Source organism: Struthio camelus, chromosome 20 (assembly GCF_040807025.1).
Source record: "Struthio camelus isolate bStrCam1 chromosome 20, bStrCam1.hap1, whole genome shotgun sequence".
Classification (NCBI taxonomy): Eukaryota; Metazoa; Chordata; class Aves; order Struthioniformes; family Struthionidae; genus Struthio; species Struthio camelus.
In genome coordinates, this window is record NC_090961.1 from 11943479 (window position 1) to 11969635 (window position 26157).

Consider the following 26157-nt stretch of genomic DNA (forward strand, 5'->3'; position numbering starts at 1 on the left):
GGACGTTTCAGATTAAATTGTCAGTGGGAATACAGGCTGTCCTCCGTGTTGAGGTCAGGAGGGCTGATGAAAAACACAATTAATACACCACAGCGTGCACCAATATTTTCTCCTCAAATCCTTTTTAACCTCTCAACAGGACGTTGCCTGTCAGCATCGGGAAGGATAAACACAGTGCCACGAGCATCCGCCGAGAAGAAGGGACGCTCATTTTTCAGACTGGGACTAGCAGAGTAGCAAGGCAAGGCTGCAGCTTTAGCACTTCCAAAGCCCACTTCAGTTTGAGAAGGGAAGAGAAAATACAGCTATGCAGGCCCCCCTCTCTGCCCCTAATAGACTCATCAGGAGTCTATCAGGAGGTATCTCAGAATGAGCTCAAGAAGTGCTATCTCCTTTCGTTAAAATCCGGAATTAAGCGCTGCAGAGCGCTACTGCCTCGAAACAAAAGCCTCTCTGGAACCGGATATTCAGCTTCCTGCATCAACTTCCACAGGTAATTAAGTGGCAGAGTAGCTGGAAAAAACAGGGAAATTGCCATGGGGACTTCACTAAGCTCCACTATAGCATAAAAAATTCCAAATTAAGTCACTTTCATAAACTCAAAAGGCATTCTGCCTTAATATACCAGCTTTGATTCAAAGCACATTATGAGCCGTCATCGGATCACCCAGCTCACTCATGGCATAAGCACAGATGAATATATATTTACTAAATCCATTTCTAGAGATGTGCAAAAGTGGTGCATCGGTCATCAGTTTCCCCGATGCTGCTTTGAACCTGCTACAAATGAACTCAAAGTGACTTGAGCTTCCAGCCCACCGCTGACTTTTCCCACTCATGGGAACGGACAGGAGGTTTTCAAAGCCCTTGTGCTCGCTTGCACTTCCCAGCCTGGAGTCTTGAAACTAAGACTGGTTACTGAAGCAGCAGATCTCAGACTAACAGATACCTTATTTGGATCACTCTGTAGTGGATGTAACTGTATCTTAAACAAACAAACAAAACAAAGCAAAACAAAACAACTTACCAGAGTTACTCTGGAGGTTCTCAGTGTACAGAGGGGGGGAAAAAAAATATTAGACATTTATTTAAATAAAGTGCCACAGAGGCATACTCTGTACTGCTATCTAAAGCAGAATCGGGAAAGGCGAGACAACAAGGAGTTTGCTTTCTCTATGAGAGGAATTTTTTTGCCTGCTTGTTGTTGTTGTTCCTGATTGCTTAAGTGGCAGAGTCACTGCTTTAGAAAGAAATCAAGCAACTCTTCTAGAAGTTAAACTCTATTAATAAATTTCCAATTTGGCACCTTCAATCTTTTGCAGCCACAACACCACATGCAAATGTCGCTTTGAAATCTAATCACACTCAAATCCTTCCAATAATGTTATTTCCCAGCTTCCCTGACCATAAAACTTTCCAGTATCATAAATTTGCCTGAAGAGTTACAGTGATTGAGCTGTCAGCTCAAACGGATAACAGAAACCAGACCATTGTGTTTCTGTTCCCACTGCACTACTTGCACGCTTAAGAGGAATTTTTCAATCAGGGCAACATTTAAGAATGAAGCCCCATTTCTAAGCAAAAGAACGGGAGAAATCCCACACTCCCTGGCTTTCATCCCCGCATCCAGCTACCAACACCATCTCTCCCAGCAGTTGCCCTGAAGGAAGCTTCCTCCCTTCCACCGCACAGATTTAAAGATGATCCTGCCCAGGTATAAGTAAAGTGATGCAGAACCCTGAATTCTTCCTGCTTCCTCCTCCGTTAACAGCAGCCTCGTTTTATCTTCTCGTTTAGCTCTGCCCTCAGATTCCCCCCATCTCCTTGGCTCAGAGATAAGGAACCATTTTCCCTTTGGTCTTGGCGTGCTATAAAAATTGCAGGTTAGCCTTAAAAGCTCCTGAATACCCTGCTCAGCACTAGTCATGCACATGTGACAGGCCAGCAACTCCTATTTATCACATCCCCAGTAAAACTGTCTTCCTGCGAGAAGATTCAAATGCAATCTCCTTTTACCACCGATCCAGTTTCCGTTCTATATACTAACTTTAGAACAAAACTTTAAACAGATAGGTTTGTGCCTGACAAATAAGTAAGTGAGCAAAAACTGTTCAGACCTTCTGGGAGGGCTGTCAGATTTACTTAGTCCTGCAGCGGAAAGCATCATGTGGGAGTAAGCCACTGAAGGACTGGAGGGGAGGAAAAACAAAATAAAATTAGAGTTAAAGTAAATTGGAAAGCTCAAGAGTTTTTGGTTTGTGAAGATACCTGCCAGAGGCATATTTCTGTACGTGTGCGTGGAAAGAGGAAGGAGAGGCTGGCTGGCAAGCTGTACCTCCCAAATCACTAGTTGCTAGGAAAAGCCAAGTACAATTCTGTCTCATGCTCTGGGCAAAGAAAGAGCGCAGTTACGTGCAAAGAAAAATCATTTTCTTTGGAAAATAAATATATTCTCCCTCCTCTCCCACCCCTGCCATGAGTTACTTGGGAAGGATCTTCAAAGAATCCTTTTGGAGCACAAATCTGGAAGCTGCAGAAAGGGCAGGAAACTGTCCACAGACCTTAGAGCCAGGGGCAGAGGATCCACAGCGGAGCGGATGGCAGAGGCCAGGACAGGCCAGCAAACAAGTTGAGGAGTTGTCCACTACCTCTTACTGACCATATAAAGGGTACAGTGAAAAACAAATACAAAAGCATAGCACTTCAAAGAATTTACATGTTTAGGCTTTACTCACAAGTTCTCCAACCGCCTCTTTTTTAATAGGAGAGGGGATTGCCCAGATAAGTTTAGACATATTCCCAAAAAAACACAGCAACTAAAAGCTTCATCATCCTCCCTAAAACGTGTGGGCTTTGCAACAGAGTATTAAAACAGCTATGTGAAAAGAGTTCTCTCCAATTTGATTTATTCCACTTCTGGCTTTGTAACAAGGCACACATTTTAATTCTGCTGATACAGAGAGATGCAAAACTAATAACAAGAGTTAAACCATAAGAAAAGCCCACCATCTGTTCATTTAATGTCACCAGTATATCAAAGTAGTGCTATGAATTAATGAGTTCGGTGGGTTCAAGACTGGAGATCAGGACAGTCAAAATAAAACACTCGCAATGAATATTTTTTCCAGCTCCCAAGCTCCTGCTCCTTGAAGGATTTAATAGAATCCACCTCCACTGCAAATGGGAGCAGATGAGCAATTAGATAGGTGCTATAGACGGGGAAAAAGAAAATTAGATCATTAACCATACCATGAGTGCAAAGCCATAAGAACAGGACTTTTACGTGCATACGATGATCCAACTATTACACAACTCATGGAGCTTTCAGAACTCAAACCTGATAAGCAAGGACAGAAACGCATGGCTGTTAAGAGGACTGCACTCTGAGACAAAATTTTGAACTGATGCTGAACTGATGAAACATCGTTAATTGGCCTGAGCACTCGGGTAATACACAAGATGCACCATCCCCGAAGAAATCAAAGCAAAGCCTCCTAGGAGCAATTACAGTGCAGTACATTACCAACCACTTGCAAACAGAAAGCCTGAAGCCTTCAATATGAGTTCACAGCCATGTCTCATGAGGTTTTCTTAACGTAAGCAAACGCTCAAATTGCACTCTCGTATTTTTAGGACCTTAGCTTTGTTTGTTCAAACAGAAAGAGTCCAGGACTGATCTGGATCAGACTCAAATTAGGTGTCCAAATATAAGTTATCATCTTTGTTTCCAAGGGAGATCCCACCTTCCTTTCCACTCTCCTTCATTCTCTCGGGGAACAGCACCAAAAATAAAACACCCCAAAAGGTGCAGTTTTCTCTCTAAGGCCTGGACTCAGAGTTTAAAAGCTTCTTAACTATTTCAGCTTCTGGATATCCCACTAAAATCAAATCTGCTGTTTGAAATACATTGGGAAGCCAGGAGCCTAAGTGTGTTGCTAACTCTGAAATTCAGTTTTTGTTTTATGGTCTGGTTTATTTGCACATAGTCATGGATCCTCCACTCATTACAGAAGCACAAACACACAGGGTACTAGGCCATTTCTCCAAACGTCTGTATGAATAATTCCAAGCCTCAAAGTCCCCATATATCAATCTGAGCTTAAAAGGGATATAATAAAGAAAAACTTCCACTCCACTGTGCGCTGAGATACAGATATCTATCTGCACACACATAAACATACTAGTGGTCATCAAATAGCCTCCCCTTCTCTGAAATGCATCTGTCAGGGTAGAAAGCTAACTATTTTTGAAAAAGGGCGAAGACTGCAGGCTGACAAATGCAAAAATCACAAGGATTAACCTTAAGGTTGCTAACTTCCTGCCCTGTCACGGGTCAAAAACCTGAGACTTGGCTTGGCGTACAAGGGAATTACTTTGAAGAAGGGAAACTAGAGAAAGGATATTTTATTTCCCAAGTCTTAGAGCAGACTCAGTCTCTTTCATGTCATTTTGATAATTCCAGACTATAGAAAAACCTCACCTTACAAACCGTTAGGGCCAGTAATGGACTGCAAGTGCTGCAGGATGTGTTTCATTCTTCGTTCACAAGGGAAGAGAAGCATTTTTCAAATTTCTTTCGTATTTCAGTTCAGTTTCCTGACACCCTCAACAGCAACATCAGGATAAGGAACAGTGAGCGGTACCATCTCTGGGATCTTGATCCCAGGGGCAGCTAGTCAGGAACCTGGTGGCTTCCTTCAGAGCCCCTCTCCTACATGATGGGGAGACGGATACCCGAGCTGGCTCTACAGACAATTCCCTAGGGACTACAGGGTTTGTTTGCCCACGCTCTGTACGACCCCAAACAGGCAAGGATACTCTAAAAATCTCAGCAGCCTCAGGAAACGTGTTCACCATGTCTTGGCAATGTACCTAGACAACGTGAACAGGGTCACCAGCAGCCTGGTTATTGCTGAGCACTGGAATAAACAGGAGTTAACTTTATCCTAATGAATGGGCTGGATGTCGGATTTCAAGCAAATTCCCCAGACTCATTCAACCCACTGAGATGAGGGTATAAGTCCATTGCATTTAAAGGGAACACCACCCTCCTAATGCATCAAATGATTCAGAGCGGTAATAATTTATAATTCTCTTCTATGTAAGGGCTTGAGAGGAATTTATAAAGGGTGATCTGCACAGATCCTAAAGCTAGGGTGGCAAGAGTCTCGTTTTACAAAAAAGAAACACGAGTTACAAGCATCTAAAGTCATACGACCATCAAGCCTGAATATAAGTGAAGTGAAATCCTGACTGCCCATTCTTTCAGTGACTTAACCCTCAAAAGCTACAATAATTCATGACAACACAAGCACTTTAGAGAGAGGTGGATGTTGCTCTTTTCGAACCATCCTAGTCAAGGTCATAAGGAAAAAAAATCAAATTAATTTTACCAGGAACTTTGTTCCATAATTTAGTTCAGCACAATTGTTTTATGGGATTATATTTTTTTTTGAATATTTCAGAGAGTTAGAATCTAAATTTTACAGGTTTTTCATGCTGTCAGCCCTCTTTTTACTGTGAATTTTAAATACTGCGAGACAGAGATAACAAATCAAGGGGATACCTGTAACCCATTATAAACCAGTGAGAGTAGCCTTCCGCTTTGCTACCGATAATCCATTTGCACAACGCAGCGCAGTCCCAAGGCCCAGTGCGTGGCCTGAGGAGAGTTATTTCAAAGCTGAGTGCATTTCTTTTAAGTTGACCAATAAGGACACTTCTCAGTCTTGTACAGACAGCTGGCAAATTACATTTTTTGCAATAGGTCCTTTGAGAGAGGATTTGGAAGTGGAAAAGGGACAAGGGGCAGATGTAAAGAAAACAAGTAAGAATGACAGTGGGATAAACAGGGTGCGAGGAATCTGGGTGATCTCAGGGCTTGGATACGTCCAGAAAGGGAAAACAGAAGATCTATACATTAACAGAAACACAGCCAGGAAGACAAAAAAAAGAAAAGAAAAAAAGACAAGGTTAAATATGATCTAGAGAGGAACGGAAGCATGGAGAAGATATTCATAAGCAAGTTCTTAAGATGACCAGTAGGTTTATTCTCCAACACAAGGAACCAGCAATACCAGTGCAATTGGGCTCCTTAAATCCCTATCCCTTGTACCTAGGGATGTCCCTCATCAGAATCAGTCTGTGTAAAGTTTTGAACCCAGCAAAGGAACTAAAATACCTATACTGTGTTCCAGCTCACGTGAGGAACATCAAGAGTTCTGGAAATTCCCCGTGTGATTTTCTTTCATCCCTTCTGTAACCTCTATATATGGAATGAGATTAGGAGCCCATAAGGAAAAAAAACATTGGTCTATATTCTTTGTGATAGTATTTTCAGTGCATACCTTTGGAAGTAGCTTCTATATTCAGGAGGCAAATTCTCCAACCCCTCCACCACTCCCCCCATACCTTCTTTTAATACATATGATCAGGGTGCTTCTGGTCAAGTTTAATCATTCAAAAAGGTAACTTTCTTCATGCTTCCAGTTCCTACCCCTCATTTAAAGGCCAGTAATTGATCTCATGAGCTCACCATCTCCATTTTAAGTGCTGCACCTTTGCAGTAGTAGTTTTAGGACAACTTTTCCCCACATAACTTTCACAGATATGAGTAGAGAACCTCATGCCATTGGTTATCTGGAGGGAGATTAATTCTCATTTCTCAGCTTAAATGCTGGAACTAAATCCAAAGCACCGGCACCATAAAACCATAAAACTTCAAGCATTTTCCCCAGGAGATTCTGTTACTGTCCCAAATTGAACATCAGGGTTTCAGAACTACAACGTTGCTATCATCTGCACCACAGGAAAGGAAGTTATCAGATGGAAAAAGCACGGGGGTCTGACAAGCACATCTGATGTCTGTATTGTATAAGCAAACTGTCCACACAGAGGACTGGACTTTGTCCCTGGAACATTGTTTTCACCTCAATTTCCAGTTTTTCTTTCCATAGAGGTTCCACCACATATTGAGGGCAGAGGTCTAACATACCTGCCCTGCGCCTCAGAGTGGCAGCAGTGCTGGAAACTGGACCTTCCTGCACTGCCATTTGACCTTGGTCTTTTGTATAGTTAGTAACAGCCCCCTAGAAGAGATTTCATTTCTGACAACTCTTTCTCGGTGCATATTGTCACAATAAGAGCAACTGGAAACCTGCTTTGATATTCTTGAACATCTCAACATCTAAGCATGGATTCCCAGAACCTCCCTGGTGTAAAACAGGTTTCACCAAGTTACCTAGAGTACCTTCATCCTCAGCTCTGCAATGCTGTGTCTCCAGAGGATGAGAAGGTGGCTGGGGCGTTGGTGGGTGGGAGGGTCTCAGAGCACCATGGGGCAGTTGAGTGGATTTGGCCCAGCTCTCTTTTACCCCCCTTCTAGTAGGGGCAGTTAGAAGTTCCTCCACCAACTGCTGCTCCCAAAGAAATACCTGCTGACATGCTGGAACCAGTAAGAATTCAGCCCATACCCTTTCCCTTTTACCAGCTGTTTCAACAGCTCACATATGCTTTTGTTACTATGTATGCTGCTGAGTATTTGCATGTTTATTAATTTTGACAGCTTATCAACATTTCCTTATGCAATTCAAACAAAGGAAAGAAAACAGTGATTTCATAGCTTTCGGAAAAAGCTGAGGATAATTTCACGGGAGATGAAGGCAGACTTTCGGTTGCCTGCAGTGCACCTCTTGCCAAAGAGTGCAGATCTGCAACATACAGTGAAGAAATGGAAGTTTCTCAGAGCAAAAATGGCAAACTCTTATACAGTAGGAAGCATCGAGCAACTAAATACAAAGGTAACTACAAGGCACCTCCTGTCCTCAGTTATCATAGGAAAAAGACAGAACTAAGGATAGTTTGCCCCTACCTGAGGGGAGGCTGTTTCAAGTGACTGCTTCAAGTTTTCTCTTGCGTTATGTTGGGAGCCCTTTATCAGTCCTCCTCTAGTGCGATGTTTCAGAAGTGCAAATGGGTACAGTGATAACTGGGAATCTTCTCGACCTAGTGTCACACTGGATCCAGCCCCTGAATATGAAATTTCTTGCATCTGCACTGGGAGTAACGTGCATCCGCCACACTCTAAGATGAGCATGTGCATGTCCTACCTTCTCCATGCTTGACCCATGTATACAGGACAATTCAAGTTATACATCCCTTGGTGCCTTCCCACTGCAGAGTCAAAAGAAAAATTTTAATTTGGAAGACAAAGACGTAGACGGAGTTCCCCACAACAAAGATTTAAGATCCACATAGCCCCTGAAAGGATTTCTTCACGGAGGGGTAAAATAGCACAAGTCTCTACAGGATCCCAAATCTGAAGGAATACCTTCTAAATCTCAGGGGAATTTCAAAATAGTAACATAGGAGAAAACTGAGAACTTAACACTTTTGCGGGTGGATTTGACTCACACAGGATGAGGGAAAGGTCTTCAGGGCCATTCTTCCCCTTTGCTAGAGGCCTCAACCCCAGATACAAGGCGGGGAGGGTGTACAAGTCCTTCCTTCTATTCAGAGCTGATAGCCCAAGGACCCTCTGAGGTTTCTCATTTCCAAGAGAAAGAGGAACACTGTATGACTTTCTTTGAATCCTGCTTTATTTGAGGGTTCTTTACAAGGAAAAGCACAGTAAAGTAACAGTGATCCTCAATGCTTATACCATCTGGGGCTTTTCGCCCAACTTGACTGTGCTGGAAGTCTTTGTCCCAGTGCAGACTAAGCATAAGCAAATTCCACCTTCGGTGTCTTCCTGACAAATGGCAGTGCCAAGGAATCAGCGGCCCATGGCAGAGAAAGTAAGCAATACTGATAAGCAGATTTCTACTTGGACTTTCCTGAATGACCTGGAGTCACAGCCAACCACAACGAATGCAGAGACAGTAAAGCCTCTGTATTTTATCCTTGTGGTTCAGGGGTCTTGGAGATGAGCACTGAGAGCGTAAGAAGGCAAATATGTTTTCGTGAGAGCAGACCGATTATGAGATCTGCCTCTCAGGCACTCTCCCGTCTTTTTATCCATTGGGTAAACCCATCAAGTCAGAAGATAAAGCCAGACTTTAGGAGCAGAGAGAGACCCAAGTCAGGCTCAGCACATCCCAGGGCTCCCCGACTCAAAGCAGAAGCTAATAAATTCCTGGCTGGTAAACGTTCCTACACATTTGGCCTGCTCTCAAGCACAGAGTCCGAGCACCCTGCGTACAGCGCAGGCTTTGGGAACACACAGTTAGCCAGACAAGACGCTGCACCGAGCGGGTCCATCAGACAGACACAAACACGCATCCATCACAAGAAATCACAGAATCACAGAATCGTTTAGGTTGGAAGGGACCTCTGGAGATCATCTAGTCCAACCCCCCTGCTCAAGCAGGGTCACCTAGAGCATATTGCCCAGGATCACATCCAGACGGGTTTTGAATATCTCCAGCGAAGGAGACTCCACTACCCCTCGGGGCAACCTGTTCCAATGCTCTGTCACCCTCACAGTGAAGAAGTTTTTTCTCAGGTTCAGATGGAACTTCCTGTGGTTCAGTTTCTGCCCATTGCCTCTTGTCCTGTTGCTGGGCACCACGGAGAAGAGGCTGGCCTCATCCTCTTGACATGTCCTACTCTACATAATTATAAATAAATGCATAATTAAAAATAAATGCATAATTTGCTTCTCCTAAGCAGCTGGTTTTATCCTACTCTGCCAGAGGACCAGTGCTGAAGAGAAAGAAGAAAAGGCAGAGAGGAAGAGTTGATTAAATGGGCCCAACTGCCCAAAATGAAAAGGCACAAATCTGAGTCAAGTCCTTGGAGTCAGCAGAAAGAACAGTGGAAGAAAGCTACTTGACGTATCAAGAACTGAGGTGAAACAATAAGTCTGAGGAGAAAGCTAAATGGAAAAAGGAGAAAAGAACTGATGCCCTGACAAAACATCTCCAAATATTCTTGAGCAGCAGTTCCTCAGGGAAGGCTTAAATGCTTTGCCTCAAGTACGTGCCGACTCCACGAGTGCCAGCTGGTAAAGGCCCCCAGCCCCAACTGCATTCCCAGCATGAACCTGCAGCTGGATATTATGTCTTAGTTTACATTACTCGACTTTTTTTAGACGGGCTATTTCTTTTAGTTGTAGCTCTTCCCCTTCCAATAAGCACATCTTATGCACCTCATGTATTTGTATGATGCGCATTACTAGAAATAAAGCTTCTTATCAAAAGAACCAAACAGAATTAGGTCTAGAGCTTTGCATTTTCCGAATATCCTATTTTTGTTGTTCTCTGTGCATATTTCACTATCAGACACATTCCCAGATCTTGTTGTGAAACAGGCACATTGGACTAAATTCACTCCTAGAATTGCAACATGAAAATCAACACAAAACTTGTCATCAACATTGCTTAAAACCAGTCTTTTGACACATCATGACCAATTTTTTTTTTCCCAAAGCCATAGCCATTCCCAGATCTTCTCCATTAATTATTTATTCCCCATAAATTTCAGTTTTCAAGTGGCTTTGCTAAGACAACTATAGAAAACCAAAGAAAGGGTGGGCTGTATGTGGGATGGCTAAAGCTCATGAGAATGATTTATGGGAGGGTTTACGCCTTTGTTGCAGTTTGATGTCCCATTGTTCTTGCAACCAGATTTCACAGAAAGGTATTATTCTTCTACGCTAAAATCCCCTTTCCTTCCCTCAAACTCCATAATGTTTCTAACTGAAATTAAGTTAGCACTTAAAAGCAAAATACTATAATTTTAGAACTGTATCACTTTGATCTGTTTTATTTTTATACTCACAAGAGAAAGAAAACCCCGAGTTCCTATGCTCCTTTTGTCATGACAAACCACAAAGATAATTACCAGGAAGCTACTCGGGTAAAACCTCCCAAATTGACTGTCACTGAGAAGCCAGACAAACATTCCAGAAATAACTAAATAATTGATATTACTGGAGTCACAGAACACAATACCATTAATAGAAATAACCATTAGCCAGCATCTGGTAACCTTATTAGCTGTCTTTGGTTTTTATGACCAGTATGATTCATTCTTCTAGAAAAAGATAAGAGGATATTTCATGGCAGATATTATCCAAAGGCTAAATTAATTATCAAATATCTGTGCAGCCACCCATCTAGATGTATGTAGCTGGGAGGGGCTTTAATCCCAGAACGACTGTAAGTACCTAGTAGACAATCTCTTCAAAGTCTCCCCGTCAGTAGAGACGAGAACCTGAGGACCTGCTCTAACCTATGAGCCTTCCAAATGGAGATTTTTATTTATTTTAAAAAGAGAGCTCAGGAAAACTTTGTCCTTTCCCTAGGTTCTTAATTATATTCTCACTCTGAAAACAAGTTTTAAAAAAAAATCCTATTTTTTCATCTAATTACAGTTAAGTTAATGATTCAAATGCAGAAATAGCATACAAGTACCTTTCCTTTGAAAACGCAATATATACCATCCACATGCCAGCCCAAACCCCGGAGGCAGCACTTTGGACCGTGATATGAATAGGGTTTCAGGGAACAAAGAAAGTTTCTCCATTCTGCCATTTAATCCTCTTAAAGTTCTCCACATTGCATAGACGGGCAAACTAATGGTTAATGGGACATGGTCTCACTGCTAAGTGGGTGGTATGCCTTCAGAAAAACTAAACAACACAGTAGCAGTGCAGCGCTTGAGATTTGTAGAGTAGGACAACACAGGACCAACAAACAGGCTCTAATAAGCCTGCTTTTTCTTACCTCTGCTCTTGAAAAACAGCAGGTGGTAGCTTGCAAATTAAGTAGGAGAACAAAAAATAAAATAGTTTGGCAAAAATCACAGCAGTGTTTACAGAAGGAAGAAAGGAAGGGGATGAGCAAAATGTGTTGCCCTAAATATAGAAGTGCACATGTTTTAGAGCAACACAGGCTTCATTAATGACAGAGATACAAGATAGCTTGTAACAAAAAGGAAAAAAAAAAGAAAGAAAGAAAGAGTGCTTCGCATCATTCAGTTAGAAATCTCCTGAGATACCCAGATTAAGCAGCAGCTCTCCTCTGCCACTTTACTTGGCGTCTCCACAGGATAATATTTATCTCAGAAATGAAATAATGAAATCATCTTAGGTGAGGAAACTGTGAAAGCAAGCAGGATAAGGGCATCTTTACAGACACTCAAAGAAGCAGCCAAAGCACTGGCTGTCTCAGCACCAAGTGACTAATCGGAACAAGCTGTCACAAAGGAGTTCTAACCTTCACCACAGGGAATATTCCCCTCAAAGCACTCACTGGCCCAAAGACAAAAATGTGGTATTGCCATGGTTTTAAATAGATCAACAGAATGTGCAATAATTCTCTCTTTTTTTTTTTTTTTGTTTTTTTTAAAAGCAGTGCTTCAAAGCACTGTTTTAAAGGAGGGCTGTAAGAACACGGTGACAAAGATAATGAAGACAGAGCTTTCTTGAGGCAAAGGGCTAAAATCTGCATCTATCCCAAGAGAAAACACTCAAAGTAAAAAGAAATTCCAAAGAAAAATGTCAGTAATAATCTACTTCCAAAGCTCACCAGGAATTCAGCTGGAATTCTAACTGGAGTGCTCAGCCCACATCTTGCCCTGGTGTCTGCAAAGATAATACCTTTCTGTAAAGGAAGGCTTCTCAGAAGTGTGTATGCACCTGGGGTTCTAGCCTATTATAAAGAAGAGAACATTCCCGCATTAGAGGACATAATTTCACTTGCTGTCCAAGCTTTGAAGAGCTTTAGGGACCTTTGAAATACTGTGAACCATCTTCTAGTATAAGAATCCATGGGAAAAAAAGATCAGTTTTTCACTGTAGACCAAGGGGGGGGGGGGGGGAAGAGAGAGAGAGAAGAGTCATTGTCCTGCCCAATTTATGAGCGCACTCAAAAAGTCACAAACATTCACGTTGCTTCCGCAGAAATCCAAGCACAAATCCACACAGTGGGTTAAGTCTGTGTAACAAAAGCCCCTCCTCAGTGTCTCCCCCAAATGCTGCTCACAAAACAGTGCTGGTTTTACAGGATGCCTATTGTTCTGAAAATTCAATGTAGATCACAGCCTAACGGACGTGGTGCTCTAGGAGCTGGTGTCAGCCTGTCCAGCATAAGCCACCAGGCACATACTAGTAGGCCATCTTTGGAAGTAGACAGCGGAGCGCGTTCTGGGACCTACCTTGCTCCTCCACCTCCAAGGACCAGTGCGATGGCATTGCCGGTCAGAACGCGAGCTAATCGAGAAAAGTCAGAGTGGCGGTCTGGTGGTTTCTGGAATACACGTTCATACATCTCTATCTGCAGAAGAGAGGAGGAAGACGACTGTCATTCTAAAGGCAATTTAGAGCCTACTTTAGCATCTGGCAACATGCTGTTAAGGAGTGGATGGCTGTACTTCAGCTGAAAAGGCGGCTAATAAACTACCCAAATAATTCCAGCGATCATCTGCATCTCTCATAGTTTTATAGTTGTGAGCAGAATTTCATAGCAGTACAGTACAGCATTGTCTGCAGAGATATTTATCTTTTTTGGTCAAGGACTTAAAGTTACTGAGAAACTTCCAGTCTGCCTCTGCTTTACTTTTAGCATGATTTTCTCAAGCACAGGGATCCTGCCAAAGAGAAGAACTCTACAGCATGAGCTCTACAGCATGTACACACCCATTGATATGGCCATGAGACAATACTAACTATCTTCAGTATATCAAAAAGGTGCATACATAATGCTTTAAGGAAGACATGAACCCCTTATTTCCATTTTTTCTATGATAAATTGAGGTCAGCCAGATTTATGAGAACTGTATTTGTGTAATACTCAGTTGCACATCCAAGCGTCAGGTAGCAACACTATGCCAGGCTACCTTTGAAACAAGCGTTACAAGCACAGCTAAAGGACCAGCTACCAAAGCAGGTATCTCTTACCAGCTTGGGTAGGCTTCTTTTGGAAAAGACTCTGCGGGGACAGTGAAGATGAAGGTGAGCAGAACACCAGCTCCTCATGTTGAGCCATTCCACAGTTCGGGAAGGGAGAGGCCCATCCTCTTTATGGAGCAGGATAAGTTGCTTCTGGGCTCGGACTGCTGTGTTCTCCAGCATCCTCTCCAGCTGCAGCACATTTTACACACCAAAGGAATCAGGGTATCAGGCATTTACACTGCTTCAGCATCAATCTAACAGAACATTGTATTGTGAAATACATATATATGTGTGTGTGTGTGTGTGTGTGTGTGTATATATATATACACACACACACACACTGTGGTGCAATCTGACCCCTATTCACATCTGAATCTGTGGACAAACACACACACCAAGAACCTCAGAGAGGACTGAATTAGGCAAATACACAGACTTTTTCCTTTCCAGCTTTTGGATGAGTCATGTGCCTGGCTAATGAACTTTGGTAATCAAATACCAAAAGTAAAAATAAGTAGGAGGGGAAAATATAGCTTACAGTTTACATCAACATACATTAAACTGTTCATGCAATACAATTTATATCTAGTTTTTCCTGGGCACACAGCATGAATTCCACCTAGGCAGAAAGGACTTTGCCCATCTATCTGGAGAACCTGCAAAGACATTCTGGACAAAAATGCGGCACTGCTTCAAAGCAACTGGGGTTTACATTTGCCACTGGCTAAAACGCAAAGGATTCTGTAGAGGAAAAAGCCTTGCAAGTTTTTATATACAAGTATTTTTAGCTGAGGATCCTCATTTAATTCTTTTTCTATTCATAGCACACATTTCTCAGAAATTTTTCATTATTCGTGCTTCAGCGGGTATTGAACCCAGTAAAATCCATACGGGAAACAACCTTCTTTGATCTGGACTACTAACTCTGCAAATACGAGAAGCAGCTCCTTCCATACCTCTCCAACAGTCGGTTCCTGGTCTCCCAGCCCTACTATTAAGATGCAATCAGCCTGTCTGATGCAGCGCTGAGTCCACGGAGTAAGGGTGCTGTCTGCCTGGTAGAGCACAATGCGGTGAATATCCTCCTGCTGTCCCAGCCAGCTAGTTAGTCGGTATTCATGGATACTGGGGACAAGAAGGGGGGGGGGGGAGGGTAAAGCAACCCTTTTATATTGCAGCTCCTGCCAAAGTGAAGGAGCGAATCCAATAGGAAAATTTTAGAGGTCAAACACAAGACTTGGAGGGCAAAGACTTGCATCTCTCCCTCACCCACTGCCACCCCCACATCCAGCATGTCCTATAACAGTATCTTGAATTCAGCAATTTTTTAAAATCAATTCCCCCGCAGATGTAAATAAGCTGTTCCTTTATCCCCTGCTAAAAACCCAGCTGTTTTGCTACACAGTCAACTCAGCACGTGCAATAAAACAAGCCATAGGATAAACAGAAGCCGGACAACTTTCTCCTGTTCCCCTTCATTACTTTATTCTGCCAGCCTGGTGTAGCGTACAGATCCAACCCACTCTTCACATACGGCAGACTCCACAAATCTAACGTTACGGTTCGCTGCTTGAGCTCTCCTCCCTCATTTTTGCTGTCTTGCAGGATGATTTCTGAGTTATTGAACAATTCAGTACTGCGTTGCAGACACTGACCACTTCAGACACCCACAAGCTACTCTGGATTAGAGAGTTTTGGCGCATGCGGTATGAAACTCAGAAGTTTGACCGTGTGTGCATGCTTAGGGAGAGGGGACCAGAACCTATCTAAGGGAGAGGCAGAAACATTCATGAAGTATGAATCAGGATGTAAAGCTCCCGAAACTTTGTGATTTGGCCAAGATCGTAACAGACAAGATCTTCCTTATTTTTCCCCCCTCTAATCAGGCTTTACAAACAGCAATGTTTTCGTGCTCTTGGGAGTCAAGGAAAGACGCTCTTTTGAGCTACCAGGCCAATGCCATTCGCAAGACTCCAGAGGCAAGGCACATGCAGCAAGCCATTATCAAAGAGCCTTTAACAAAACTACTATTTTAGAAGCAGCTTCACCAACAACTCTATATTCAGGTGGATGGACAAGCTGAATGTCTATTCAGTACATCATATGGGAAACAATTACATGCGCAAAGTGGATGCGTGAAAGCAAGACTTAGCCCATTTGTAACTGATAAATACAAGAAACTTCTCTTGTCTGTCCACATTTCCAGGCTCCTGCATTCTTTATTTCTCCACTATTGCGCCACCATTAAATTCTTGCACACAGAGGAAAGAGTGCAGTGCTGCCTAACTTCAAAATTTCCGTGACATCTCTAAGAATGAGTACACAATGCCCACTTGGACAAAATCAGCTTCTCTAATTGCAGAAGTGAGAAAGTGAGTCTATGATTTAAAAAACAAACAATAAATCCCCACACATGCACTTGAACTAAACACTCTTGAAACATCATCTCAAACACCTTGATCAGAAAGTACAATCTCTGTTGGAAAGTAGGGTTTTATTCCCAAATACTCTATATTTGAAAGACCAGCATAGTATCTTTCTACATTTTCCTGTAAACAGTAATGAAAGAAGACAGGTACCTATCCAGCGCTGCAGAACCAAGTCGCTGTTTGATGTTATCACTTGTGAGCAGCAAAGCAGGACCTAGAAGAACGAAGTGTTGTTCAATATGTGAACACCTGCCATTCAGGTCTCAAGAAGCTGTATTGAGAAAATGTAGTTACACCACTGTAACAAACGCGGTTCTGTGAATTTGCTTTAACAATCATGAAAGATAACAGCACTGACTAGAGTTATAGTAGAAGAGAAGGTTGGCACACAGTCCTAGCAAAGATTTTCCTACTTACCTGCAATAGTATCTTCCCATTCTCCATCTTCCCAGAGTGCTGTTAATGCATCAGTCCCAGCCTACAAGCTCTCTTTTACCGCATTCCTTAATCTCACGTAGGATGACAGTTTCTACTGCAGCTAAATTTTTGTGCCACAAACAGAATAGTCAGCATATCACATACCTTTTCTGACCCTGGAGAACTTAGTAATCTAGTCTCAAAGAAAACAAACAAGCCCCCCTATTTCATTGACCTATTGAAACATATTATTTGTTCAACCCACACTGACAGAACTCCGCAGATGAATCCTGAAGCTCTCTAGCAGTACTACTGCTTATTCAACACCCCAACAGGAACCTATTCCCACTTACCATCCCCCAAGTACAAAAAAGCTCCCAAATCTGTAGAGCACAGTCCAACTCACAGTACTTCCACTACAGAGTCAAACATTCACACACCTCTGCCATAGCACATGACAAAGAGCTTCTTACAGACATATTAGTCTATTCTTCTTTTTAGCAATTCTGTTTTATCAGCTGCAATAGATGCCATATGTGGTGGAGGTTGCAGAAAAACTACAGCTATATACAAAAAGCAAAGAAAAGAAACTGAAGGAATTAATCTCATGCCAAAACAAAAGATCATCTGTGTCATGTTGAGAGAAAACCTCACGTTTACAAACCTAAAATAGTCTCCTTGTATTAATATTTTTCCAATGTGATACTCCATTCTTCATTAACACAACAACTGAAATTCATGTATGAAATAACAAAACACTATATCACATGTGGTCTCTCTAAGGCATCAAAAACAAAGGCAGCATAGCCTAAGGTATTTAGAAATAATAAAGAAGCCTTGAACGAACAGCTTGGCAAGAGGTCACAATTTCACACTCACATGCTCAAAAAGCAAAAAGTAAGAGTACAGTAGCTAGAGCTGCCCACTCTGACCCTCAGGGTGGACCCTGCTTCTGGCCTAATACTGGATTCCTCCTGCCAAGAGCACGCTCTGATTTAACATGCGTGTGTTAGGCCTGGCCAAAACTTAGAATTTTGATTTTACTCTTGTATTCGCAAACAACCACATAACAATTGTTCTTTATTTGTTACACTGGTAATGAAAGAGGAGCAAACAAAAATGGACAAACATATCCCACAAGGGCAGAGATCAAGCCAAGAGGATTTCAATATAAAAAAGTAAAGCTGGTAAGAAAGCACGGAAAGCAGGAGGACTTGAGAGCAGATACCAATTTCCTCATCCTCAGATAAACTTTATGGCAGTTGATTTTCTGAGAGTTGAGTTCTATGAAAGCAAAAGACCCAAAAGAGAGGCAAAGAATTGCTAAGCATTTCCTTCAACAGCAGTACTGGTTTCACCTGCCCCTCGTTCCTGCATCCGTGCCACTCCTCCATATGTGCTGGTAGGATACTTTGCAGGGAATTGACCCAAGGTTTGGGGGGTTTTACCACATTATTTTTAGCATGAGTTGGTTCTCTGATCTGGTTCACCTTTCAGCCTCATAAACAGTTGGGCTGATGCAACTTTGGATGGGGCAATGGAACTGAGAGAGGTTTTCCAGAAGAAACGCTTGTGACATTGCACATGATCAAGACAGTATGGGAGAAGGGGCAGGTAAATTTTGAAAAAAGCATTTAATATCACAGTTACCATTTGTGTTCATTAATGCGTCAAAGATCTCAACAAAATAGAAGTGATACGTAGACCCAATATTCTTCCCGGATACACGACTTACAAAGCTTTATGACAGTGGTGGAAGTTTAGCAGGCAAAGACAAGCAGCCAGAAATGTTAAATGAGCTAAGAAAACAAAATAAAAATGTAAAATGGAAATATTAACAACAAGGCGGGAACACAGTGCTCCACCTTTGCATCTGTTTGCCTGCTACCTCCTGGTACTCGATCACTAAGACACAAGAACTTCACCAAAGGAGTTCGGGTAGCACCTCACTGATGTGACGCACTAAGGGCACGTGCTCTAAAGGGAAGCCGTTAAACAAGAACAAGCCAGCCAGGTAAAATCAGCAACCGCAACACCTTTTATACAATATCAGAGGCAGATCTTGTAGAGCTAGGGTGCATCTTTACATCGATCAGGATGACAGCTGCCTCGTGCTCAGATACCACTCTTGAATGGGGACAACCTCTCCGTATCAAGCATCAGAAGAACCTGAAGAGGCTTTCGATTTCTGAAATCATATCCACTTATCTTACTTTCCTATTTGGAAAGAGAAGCAGTCTCCAAGCACAATATAAAGCAGCATATACAGGCAGACACACCAATATGCAAGGTTTGGAGAAGTCTGCCTAGCATCCCCTCTCCACACCAGTAGCGCAGGACCAAGTCTCACAGCTCATTATTCATAGTACCAGCACAGGACATGGGGATGCTTCCAACTGAATCCACTCTGCTTTGCCTCAGAAATAACAACCATCTGCTCTACGCTTCCAATTTCTAGCAAGTGCCCAATTAACCAACCATTGAAATAACCCTCCCTTTCATTAATGTGATCAAGAACACCAACATTCGTGTTCCCAAGCATATAAACCAGAATGACCGAAAGTGTTATTTAAACTAAACTGCTGAGAGTAATGAATAATAAAATCACTCTCAAATACATTCCCTTCACATAGCCGCACTGGGAGGCAGGAACGTCCAAGACAACGCGTTACTGCTTCCTTAGCAAACATTATCATAGTTGCACAACATCATTTAGCAACACTCTCTCTACACCTGACATCAGGCTCAGGAGTAATTTATAGTTTCAATTAGCATATTGAAAACACTTGTGCATCCTCCAACAACTGCCTGCACCTTTCAGTGACTTCTGTTTTGGCAGAAGTAGATATGGGGTTAATAACTCAAAGTTAAGAACATAAAAAAGGTTATATGAGGTAACACTGAATATTTATCTAGCCCAAAAAAAGTGCTTCTGACTGCAACTAACAGCAGATTGCTAGGCAAGAGTATTAGAGCGAGAGAAACCACAACGCTCTCCAAGCTTCCAGCAATTTACCGCTTATGAACTTCTCTCAAGCCAGAGGTGGTGACTTTTACTAGCCCAGTAATAGATTGATTTTTCTTTCAGCAAAGTCATTGGGATTCTGGGTCCCAGCTTTTACGCACTTCAACAGGCAGATAAGAAAACAATGCATGGCAGCGGTCTAATGCATCCCCATGCACGAACAATCACAGGCTGCTGTTAGCATTTGTTGGTAAATCTCGTGGAGCATCTAAATGGGTACCTCAAACTCTTTGGTTTTGCAAGTCAGAACTATAAGTCTGTGAAAGAGATTTATCATGGCAAGAGTACTTAACTGGACTTCATCAAATCAGAATATTCATTTGGCCTAACAAAAGTCTACAAAATTACGTATTGAGACAGAACTGCTAAAAAGGGTTTGACAGTGTCAGAAGATCTTGCCCAGCAAAACACACACACCTAGTTGTGCCAGGTGCCAGGCACCAGGGTCATTTCACCAAAGAAAATATTTAAGACTTAAATCTAATTTGTGTGTAAAGAAGGGAAATTCAGGCAGACTTGCACATTAAAAATCCCAGTAAATTATTATTAGGAGCATTTCAGCAAGTTTTCAAATACATTATTACATTATATATTTTTAGAAACTAAAAAAAAAAAAAAAGCTTTCTTTAAGGGCAGAAAGGCAGGGTAGAGACACAGGTTGGATTAGAATCATTCTCTAGTTTGATGTTTCATATGATCAGAGGGCTTCCACATATAATCCGAGTTTGTACAGCTGTCTGGTATCATTCAGCTGGTCTCAGTAAAAGACCAAAAACAGTTATGCAAACACCTTTTGCAATCTTGAATGCTCTAGTAGAGCTTTGACAAGAGCTGCTCTTAGCTACACCAGAATTAAAGGACAAATCAACAACTCTTGACTACTGTGCGTTGCCCTGGTTAACCTAACCTGCCATTTCACACAGTAAGAAAACTTGCTGATTTTTCCCTCCAATTCAGGAATGGACAATTCTGTCTCTGCTTTTTTAAAGTTTTATGCTCCAAGTCCTCTTTCTTTGGAGACCCAAAGATCAAGACTCGAACAAAGGGCTTTTTACGTTGAAGCACACAAGCAAACTGAGTAAGGAAGCACTGAAGAAGTCTCTGATTCACTGTCATCTGCAAGACTCTCCTGCTCGCTCCTCAATACTCAGACCATATTTTACAATCATACCTTTCTCACGATGAAGACAGATTTATGTTGAGTTATTTCTGTTCATTGCCAAGTAACTGCTCCACAGTCCAGCTTTTGAACAGAATAAACTCCATGGAAACATGAACATCCTTTTGGATTTGATTAGGGTACAATCACAGAGTCCAGAAACAACATTTGCATTGAAGCATTATCACAAACCGCAGACACCAAATCTCAAAGAAATCGGAGCAATTTGGTTGAGTAAAGCTGGGTGAAAATTGCTGGGCCAGTACGGCACACATTGTTCCTCGTGTACAGAACGCAAGCACAACCTGCCCACAACCAAGCAAACCAATAAACTCTATTCTGAAAACATCACTAGTTAAATAATTTATTTTGCTACTTCTGTATCCCAGAATCCAGAGATCTGGGACGATCTGAGAATTGCTATGCATTGCAGTCCAAGCCAGGATTCGCTTAGGCAAGGTGTTTCCAGAATACAACCATTCCCCAAGAAATCACTTGATAAAATGCTCTTGATCCTGTAATGATTTTTTGGACAGTCAAGGATCAAATTAGATTCCTGATCCTTCCCTCAGGTGATCTGTTGTTCACTACCCAATACCATCCTGGGGAAGATACTAGCCATTCCCATCAGGGAAACCATTTAAAGGCAGCCAGAACTCCAGACTAGAGTTCATCTGACTGCCTCATTGTAGGCAAAAGTGTTGAAAATAATAAGAGATTCTGAATTACTTTCAGGCTCTTGTGGACTGTCTATATCAAATCATGGTGTTATAAAGCCCCTGCTCTAAGACTGACATGTTCTATTTGTCATTATTATTGTATTCCTTTAATAAGATGGAAACAGTTTAGAGCTAAAAATAAAATAAAAAAAATAAACCACCCTGTCAAAACAGCTTTACTTGCAACCAGCTCAAACTCACAGCACTGGTAACATGCTTCTAATGCCAATCTTGGAAAGAAACAACTCATCTGATTTTGCAGTTTTTTTTTTTTTTTTGAAAACAACCCAATCTTCACCCAGACCACCCTCCCCACCACGGAGGTCAGCCTGAGATGAGGGTAAATTACTCGCAAGAGTAGATGACCATCTCCTGTGATTTGCACCTCATTGCTGTTCTTCCAGTCATCTCAGTATTACTATGTGCTTTGTCCTAGTTTCTTCTATCCTCTTATCTTCAAACTGCTTGGATTTTAAGTTCTTTGAGGGAAAAAAAAAAAAGTTTGTGCTCTTACAGTACGGGCTACCTCATGCAGTCAGGGGACAGTCTGCAGCAAGGGGAACCTAGGCACCACTGCAACATTCTTCTAAGTTGATATTAACAGAAAGAGCAAGGAATTTTTTAAAACAATATATAAGCTGCACTAGAGAGCTAGAATAACTGCTTCCACCCTGTACAAATTCACATATACCAATACTACCCTGTGCTGCTCAGAAACATACCTTAAAGCTCAGACAAATGAAACAATATGGATCAAACTTCGAGTCAAGCGTCAAATGACAACATCTGATTACGATTTCAAAATGAACTAAAAAGTTCAAGAAACACAGAGAACAAACAACAAAAGAGAAAAAGAACAAACAAGAATAAACAACAAAAACATACTCATGAACAGCAGCAAATCTTCTTGTTCAGAGAAACTTCTTGTTCTCAAAATTACTGACATATGCACTGAAACAGATATCCTTAAGAGAAAGATGTTCAATTAAGACTTTCCAAATGTCTACTTAAAGGAAGAATGAACAAACAAAAAACCTCTCACCATTTCCATAAAGAAATTTAAGGTCCAATCGTAGTTTACACCAAAAAAACAAGTACTGGTTGTCCAATCTGAACGTTAGAAGCAGGTAAGCACTCCGAAGTTCCAATATAATAGCTGCTCACTGAAGACCTAATGCAAATCTTTTCACATATGGTTTCAACTTCCCCATATGTAAAGTGGATAGAGTTCCAACTGGTCAAGTGAATACCGAGACAGTATAAAAGTAAATAGAAGTTTTGCTTCACAACACTGAATTTCCTATTCATTTCATTTTTTGACACAAGTAGAAAGAAAATCATTCCAAAAGCCAACTCGTTTTCTCAGAGCAAAGCACCATCTGGCACATCACTCTAGACCCCTTTGTCATGCAGCGATAAGGACTACCCAATTTACAGTCTTAGTATAAAGAAGAAAACACAAAAATACAAAAAATAGAGAGGATGCTGCTTCTGCTAAAAAACAAAATATGCACTGCATGACAAAAAAAATGCAACAATAGAGCATTCAAACACAAGCAGTAAGCCATCAGCAGGTTAACCACCATTTCCGAACGCTGCAGGGCTGAATAAACAATAGATTGACCTGATGAAGAGAGGCTATCATGGCCAGTGAGCTAAGAACTTGGTCTGCCAGCTGTGTTTTGAACCATATGGCTAGATGTGTTTTCACACAACATTTTCCTCTTCCCACTGCAGCCGTCTGCTCCATTTCTGCAAGAACTTCAGATGCCAAGGTTGTATAGTACCATCCATAGTTGCCAAGTACTACACAGTCATCAGTTTAGAAGCAGACAAGAGATGGGTGAACAAGGAAAGGCCGCGTGATCAAAACAAAACCCAGAGTTTGTTACAGGGTGCTTTCAACTAGACAAGATATTTTTATACTGAATAGTCCTTTTACTGACTGAAGTTTTTTTGTTTTGTTTTACAGGCTCCTCACGCTGTCACATATCAGAACAAGCCAACAATGATCCATAGCAAGTACCCGCTAGCAATATAGCTAAGGCTAAAATCTAGTTCTGTTAGGAACTTAAAATTTTCCAGTCATCTCTCTCAAAATAAGAGGTATTTTTAAAATGTGCAGAAATTCATACTCACTGTAACACATCACCATAAGCTGCATTTGTATTTCAAAAGGTGAAAGAGTCCAAATGAATCTGTCAGCCTCACATTTTAGCTCTTAACATCTCATAGATACTACAGAGGTTCAGATATTAGCTGAGTGGATTTCTCCTTGTGTTGCAAAGGAAATTTTTTTTAAACTCTATCTGCAGTCTCGAATCCCCCTTCCCACCCGTTTACAGAACCTGTCCTGGATTTCTTTGAACTCGTCCTGCAGCATTCACAGTTCTCACTTTTACAGCAGAAAGAGGAGAGATTCAGAAACTCCAGACATGATTGAAGTGTCATGTTTTCAGGACTTCATGTTCTCTTTTTAAGCTCAGGAGTGCAAAGGAGAGATGTCTACCACTGTCTGGTAGAACTCAGATGCCCAAAACCTCAACGCTTGGCAACTTGTCTTTCCAGGTTCAAGCATCAACATCATCTTCCTACTGCTGCCCTGCCGTAAGTTTAAAGCAGAATAGTAAGTATCAGCTCTCGACACCCTTTAAGGTCAAGAAAGGAAATACCAAAAATGTAAGTGGTTATACCACAATCATCATTTAACTTTTACTTTTCAAAATAATAAGCAGCAAGGTAGCAGACTAACAATTCAAAGAACTACAGTAGATTAACTCAAGAATCTGCCATAGCGTATGATGAGGTGAAGAGGACGTTGAGGAAGTATCAAGCTGTAGCACCGAAAGTGAATTGAAGGCATGGTGAATTGACTATATGGTTCTTCGAGCAACCGGAACTTGCACATACTTTACCAATCGATAGAGCAATTAATGAACTAAAAAGCACAAGACAGACAAACAAGGTGGAAACAACAGGCGTAATGCAAGATGCAATACAGAAAGGCCTAATTTCAGATTTAAGTTTGGATTCCCAGTACTGGAAACCAGGATCTCCTTCACAAGCTATTTTATGATCAGGTCTTATGCTTGCTGCTCACTACGCTACCTCAACAAACGAAGCCGCATAAGAAATCCTTTGCTGGATCTCAAGCTGTACAACTGGGAAAGACTGAGTCTCACATCTATACGAGATGCAATTAGACTCTCAAACAGGCACTGGGAGAACAGCATGCTAGCGGTGGGATTTGTCCACTGAAGTGCCTGCAGTCTTAGAAGCACTGATGGCAGCGAAGGGGAGAGGCAGACACCAGATCAATCAGCTAATATTTCAGAGTCATTAAGACTACAGAATTTATCTACTGAAATTAAATGCGTGATAGGAATGGGAAGAGGGTGAATTGGAAGAAGTAAGAGAGTTTTATGAGAAGAAATTATGAAAAAAGTCTGATCTTGAGCACCACTCTACAGTCCCCCCTCCAAACGCAGCAGGAATCCACCTCCAACTTACTGACAGGTACCCGGCTATATTTCTTTAAAAAGATAAGAAACATTCACTTCCCTTGATGCAGTAACATATAAACAACTTCTTACCCACAGCACTGAGGGCATGCTTGAGCTCCAGAGTGAAAGCAGTAAGTGGTACCTCTTCAGATACCGGCATAATTGCTACTGTGGAGAGATTGCTGGCAGGGTTTCCGGCATCCCACTTGCTACTCGAGGTATGTAATCCAAGAGGATGAGCTGCTCAGAAAGAAAAAAAAAAAGTCAATTCAGAAAGCTAACTGTCATTTCATTTCAATGAGTGTTGTTTTCAAGTGTCAGGCAGCCAGAAAAACATCACTGAACTGATTAATGTAAGTGTAACACCCTCAATTCAACATCAAAGGAAAGAGTTCTCACGTATTTCATGCGTAACAGGGTGAAGATCAACTTTCAGTTGCTGACATAGTAGGTGTGGGTAAAAGTTAGGTGATGTTATAAACATCTGAGTACAGGCACAGGTAAAACGCAGTGTGCGTTTACTTGACCTATTAAGAAAGGGACAAAAGGGTACTCAACCACCAGAGCTCTGTCCTGGCACAACTTCGAGACAGGCATTATCTTATCCCATGAGAAGAATCATTTTAAATAACAAAACCCAAAAATCCTTATCTGGGTCAACACATTCCAAAAATTAACATTCGTTTTTCACGGTACGCCTGATCAAAGAACTAAATACCTGTTCAACAAATAAAGATCCTATAGGGAATAAACCTCTTTTCATTTCTCTCTAAATTGGGAAAATGGGGAGCTTTACAGATATGTACCAACTAGTATTAAAATAAAATCTGGAACTTTGAAAGCAGCTGCACAGTAACTGTGGAAGTATCGCCAATATATTAAGGAAAGCTGATTAAGTATAGCTCAGGAAAATAATGATAGGGGTGTTCTATAAATTGTTCTTTTTGTTTTAATATTATCTTCCTCCTCTTTTAAAAATAAATAAATAAATAAAAAAGAGCCTTCTCACAG

The 26157-nt window shown here is 41.5% G+C and overlaps 1 protein-coding gene across 3 annotated transcripts in view; it reads right to left on the reverse strand.

The window, feature by feature from the left end:
- Nucleotides 1–26157, reverse strand: part of PNPLA7 (patatin like phospholipase domain containing 7) — a 137136-nt gene that overhangs the window by 42921 nt on the left and 68058 nt on the right. For all 3 annotated transcript variants that reach the window (XR_011135650.1, XM_068915160.1, XM_068915161.1), the window contains 5 exons: nucleotides 25237–25386; nucleotides 16474–16537; nucleotides 14851–15019; nucleotides 13901–14083; nucleotides 13159–13277 (listed from right to left, as the gene is read on the reverse strand). Coding sequence is in view for 2 of the 3 variants with exons in the window: in XM_068915160.1 (XP_068771261.1) it covers nucleotides 13159–13277; nucleotides 13901–14083; nucleotides 14851–15019; nucleotides 16474–16537; nucleotides 25237–25386 (685 nt within the window). In the remaining variant the exon portion in view is untranslated. The remainder of the gene's footprint in view (nucleotides 1–13158; nucleotides 13278–13900; nucleotides 14084–14850; nucleotides 15020–16473; nucleotides 16538–25236; nucleotides 25387–26157) is intronic.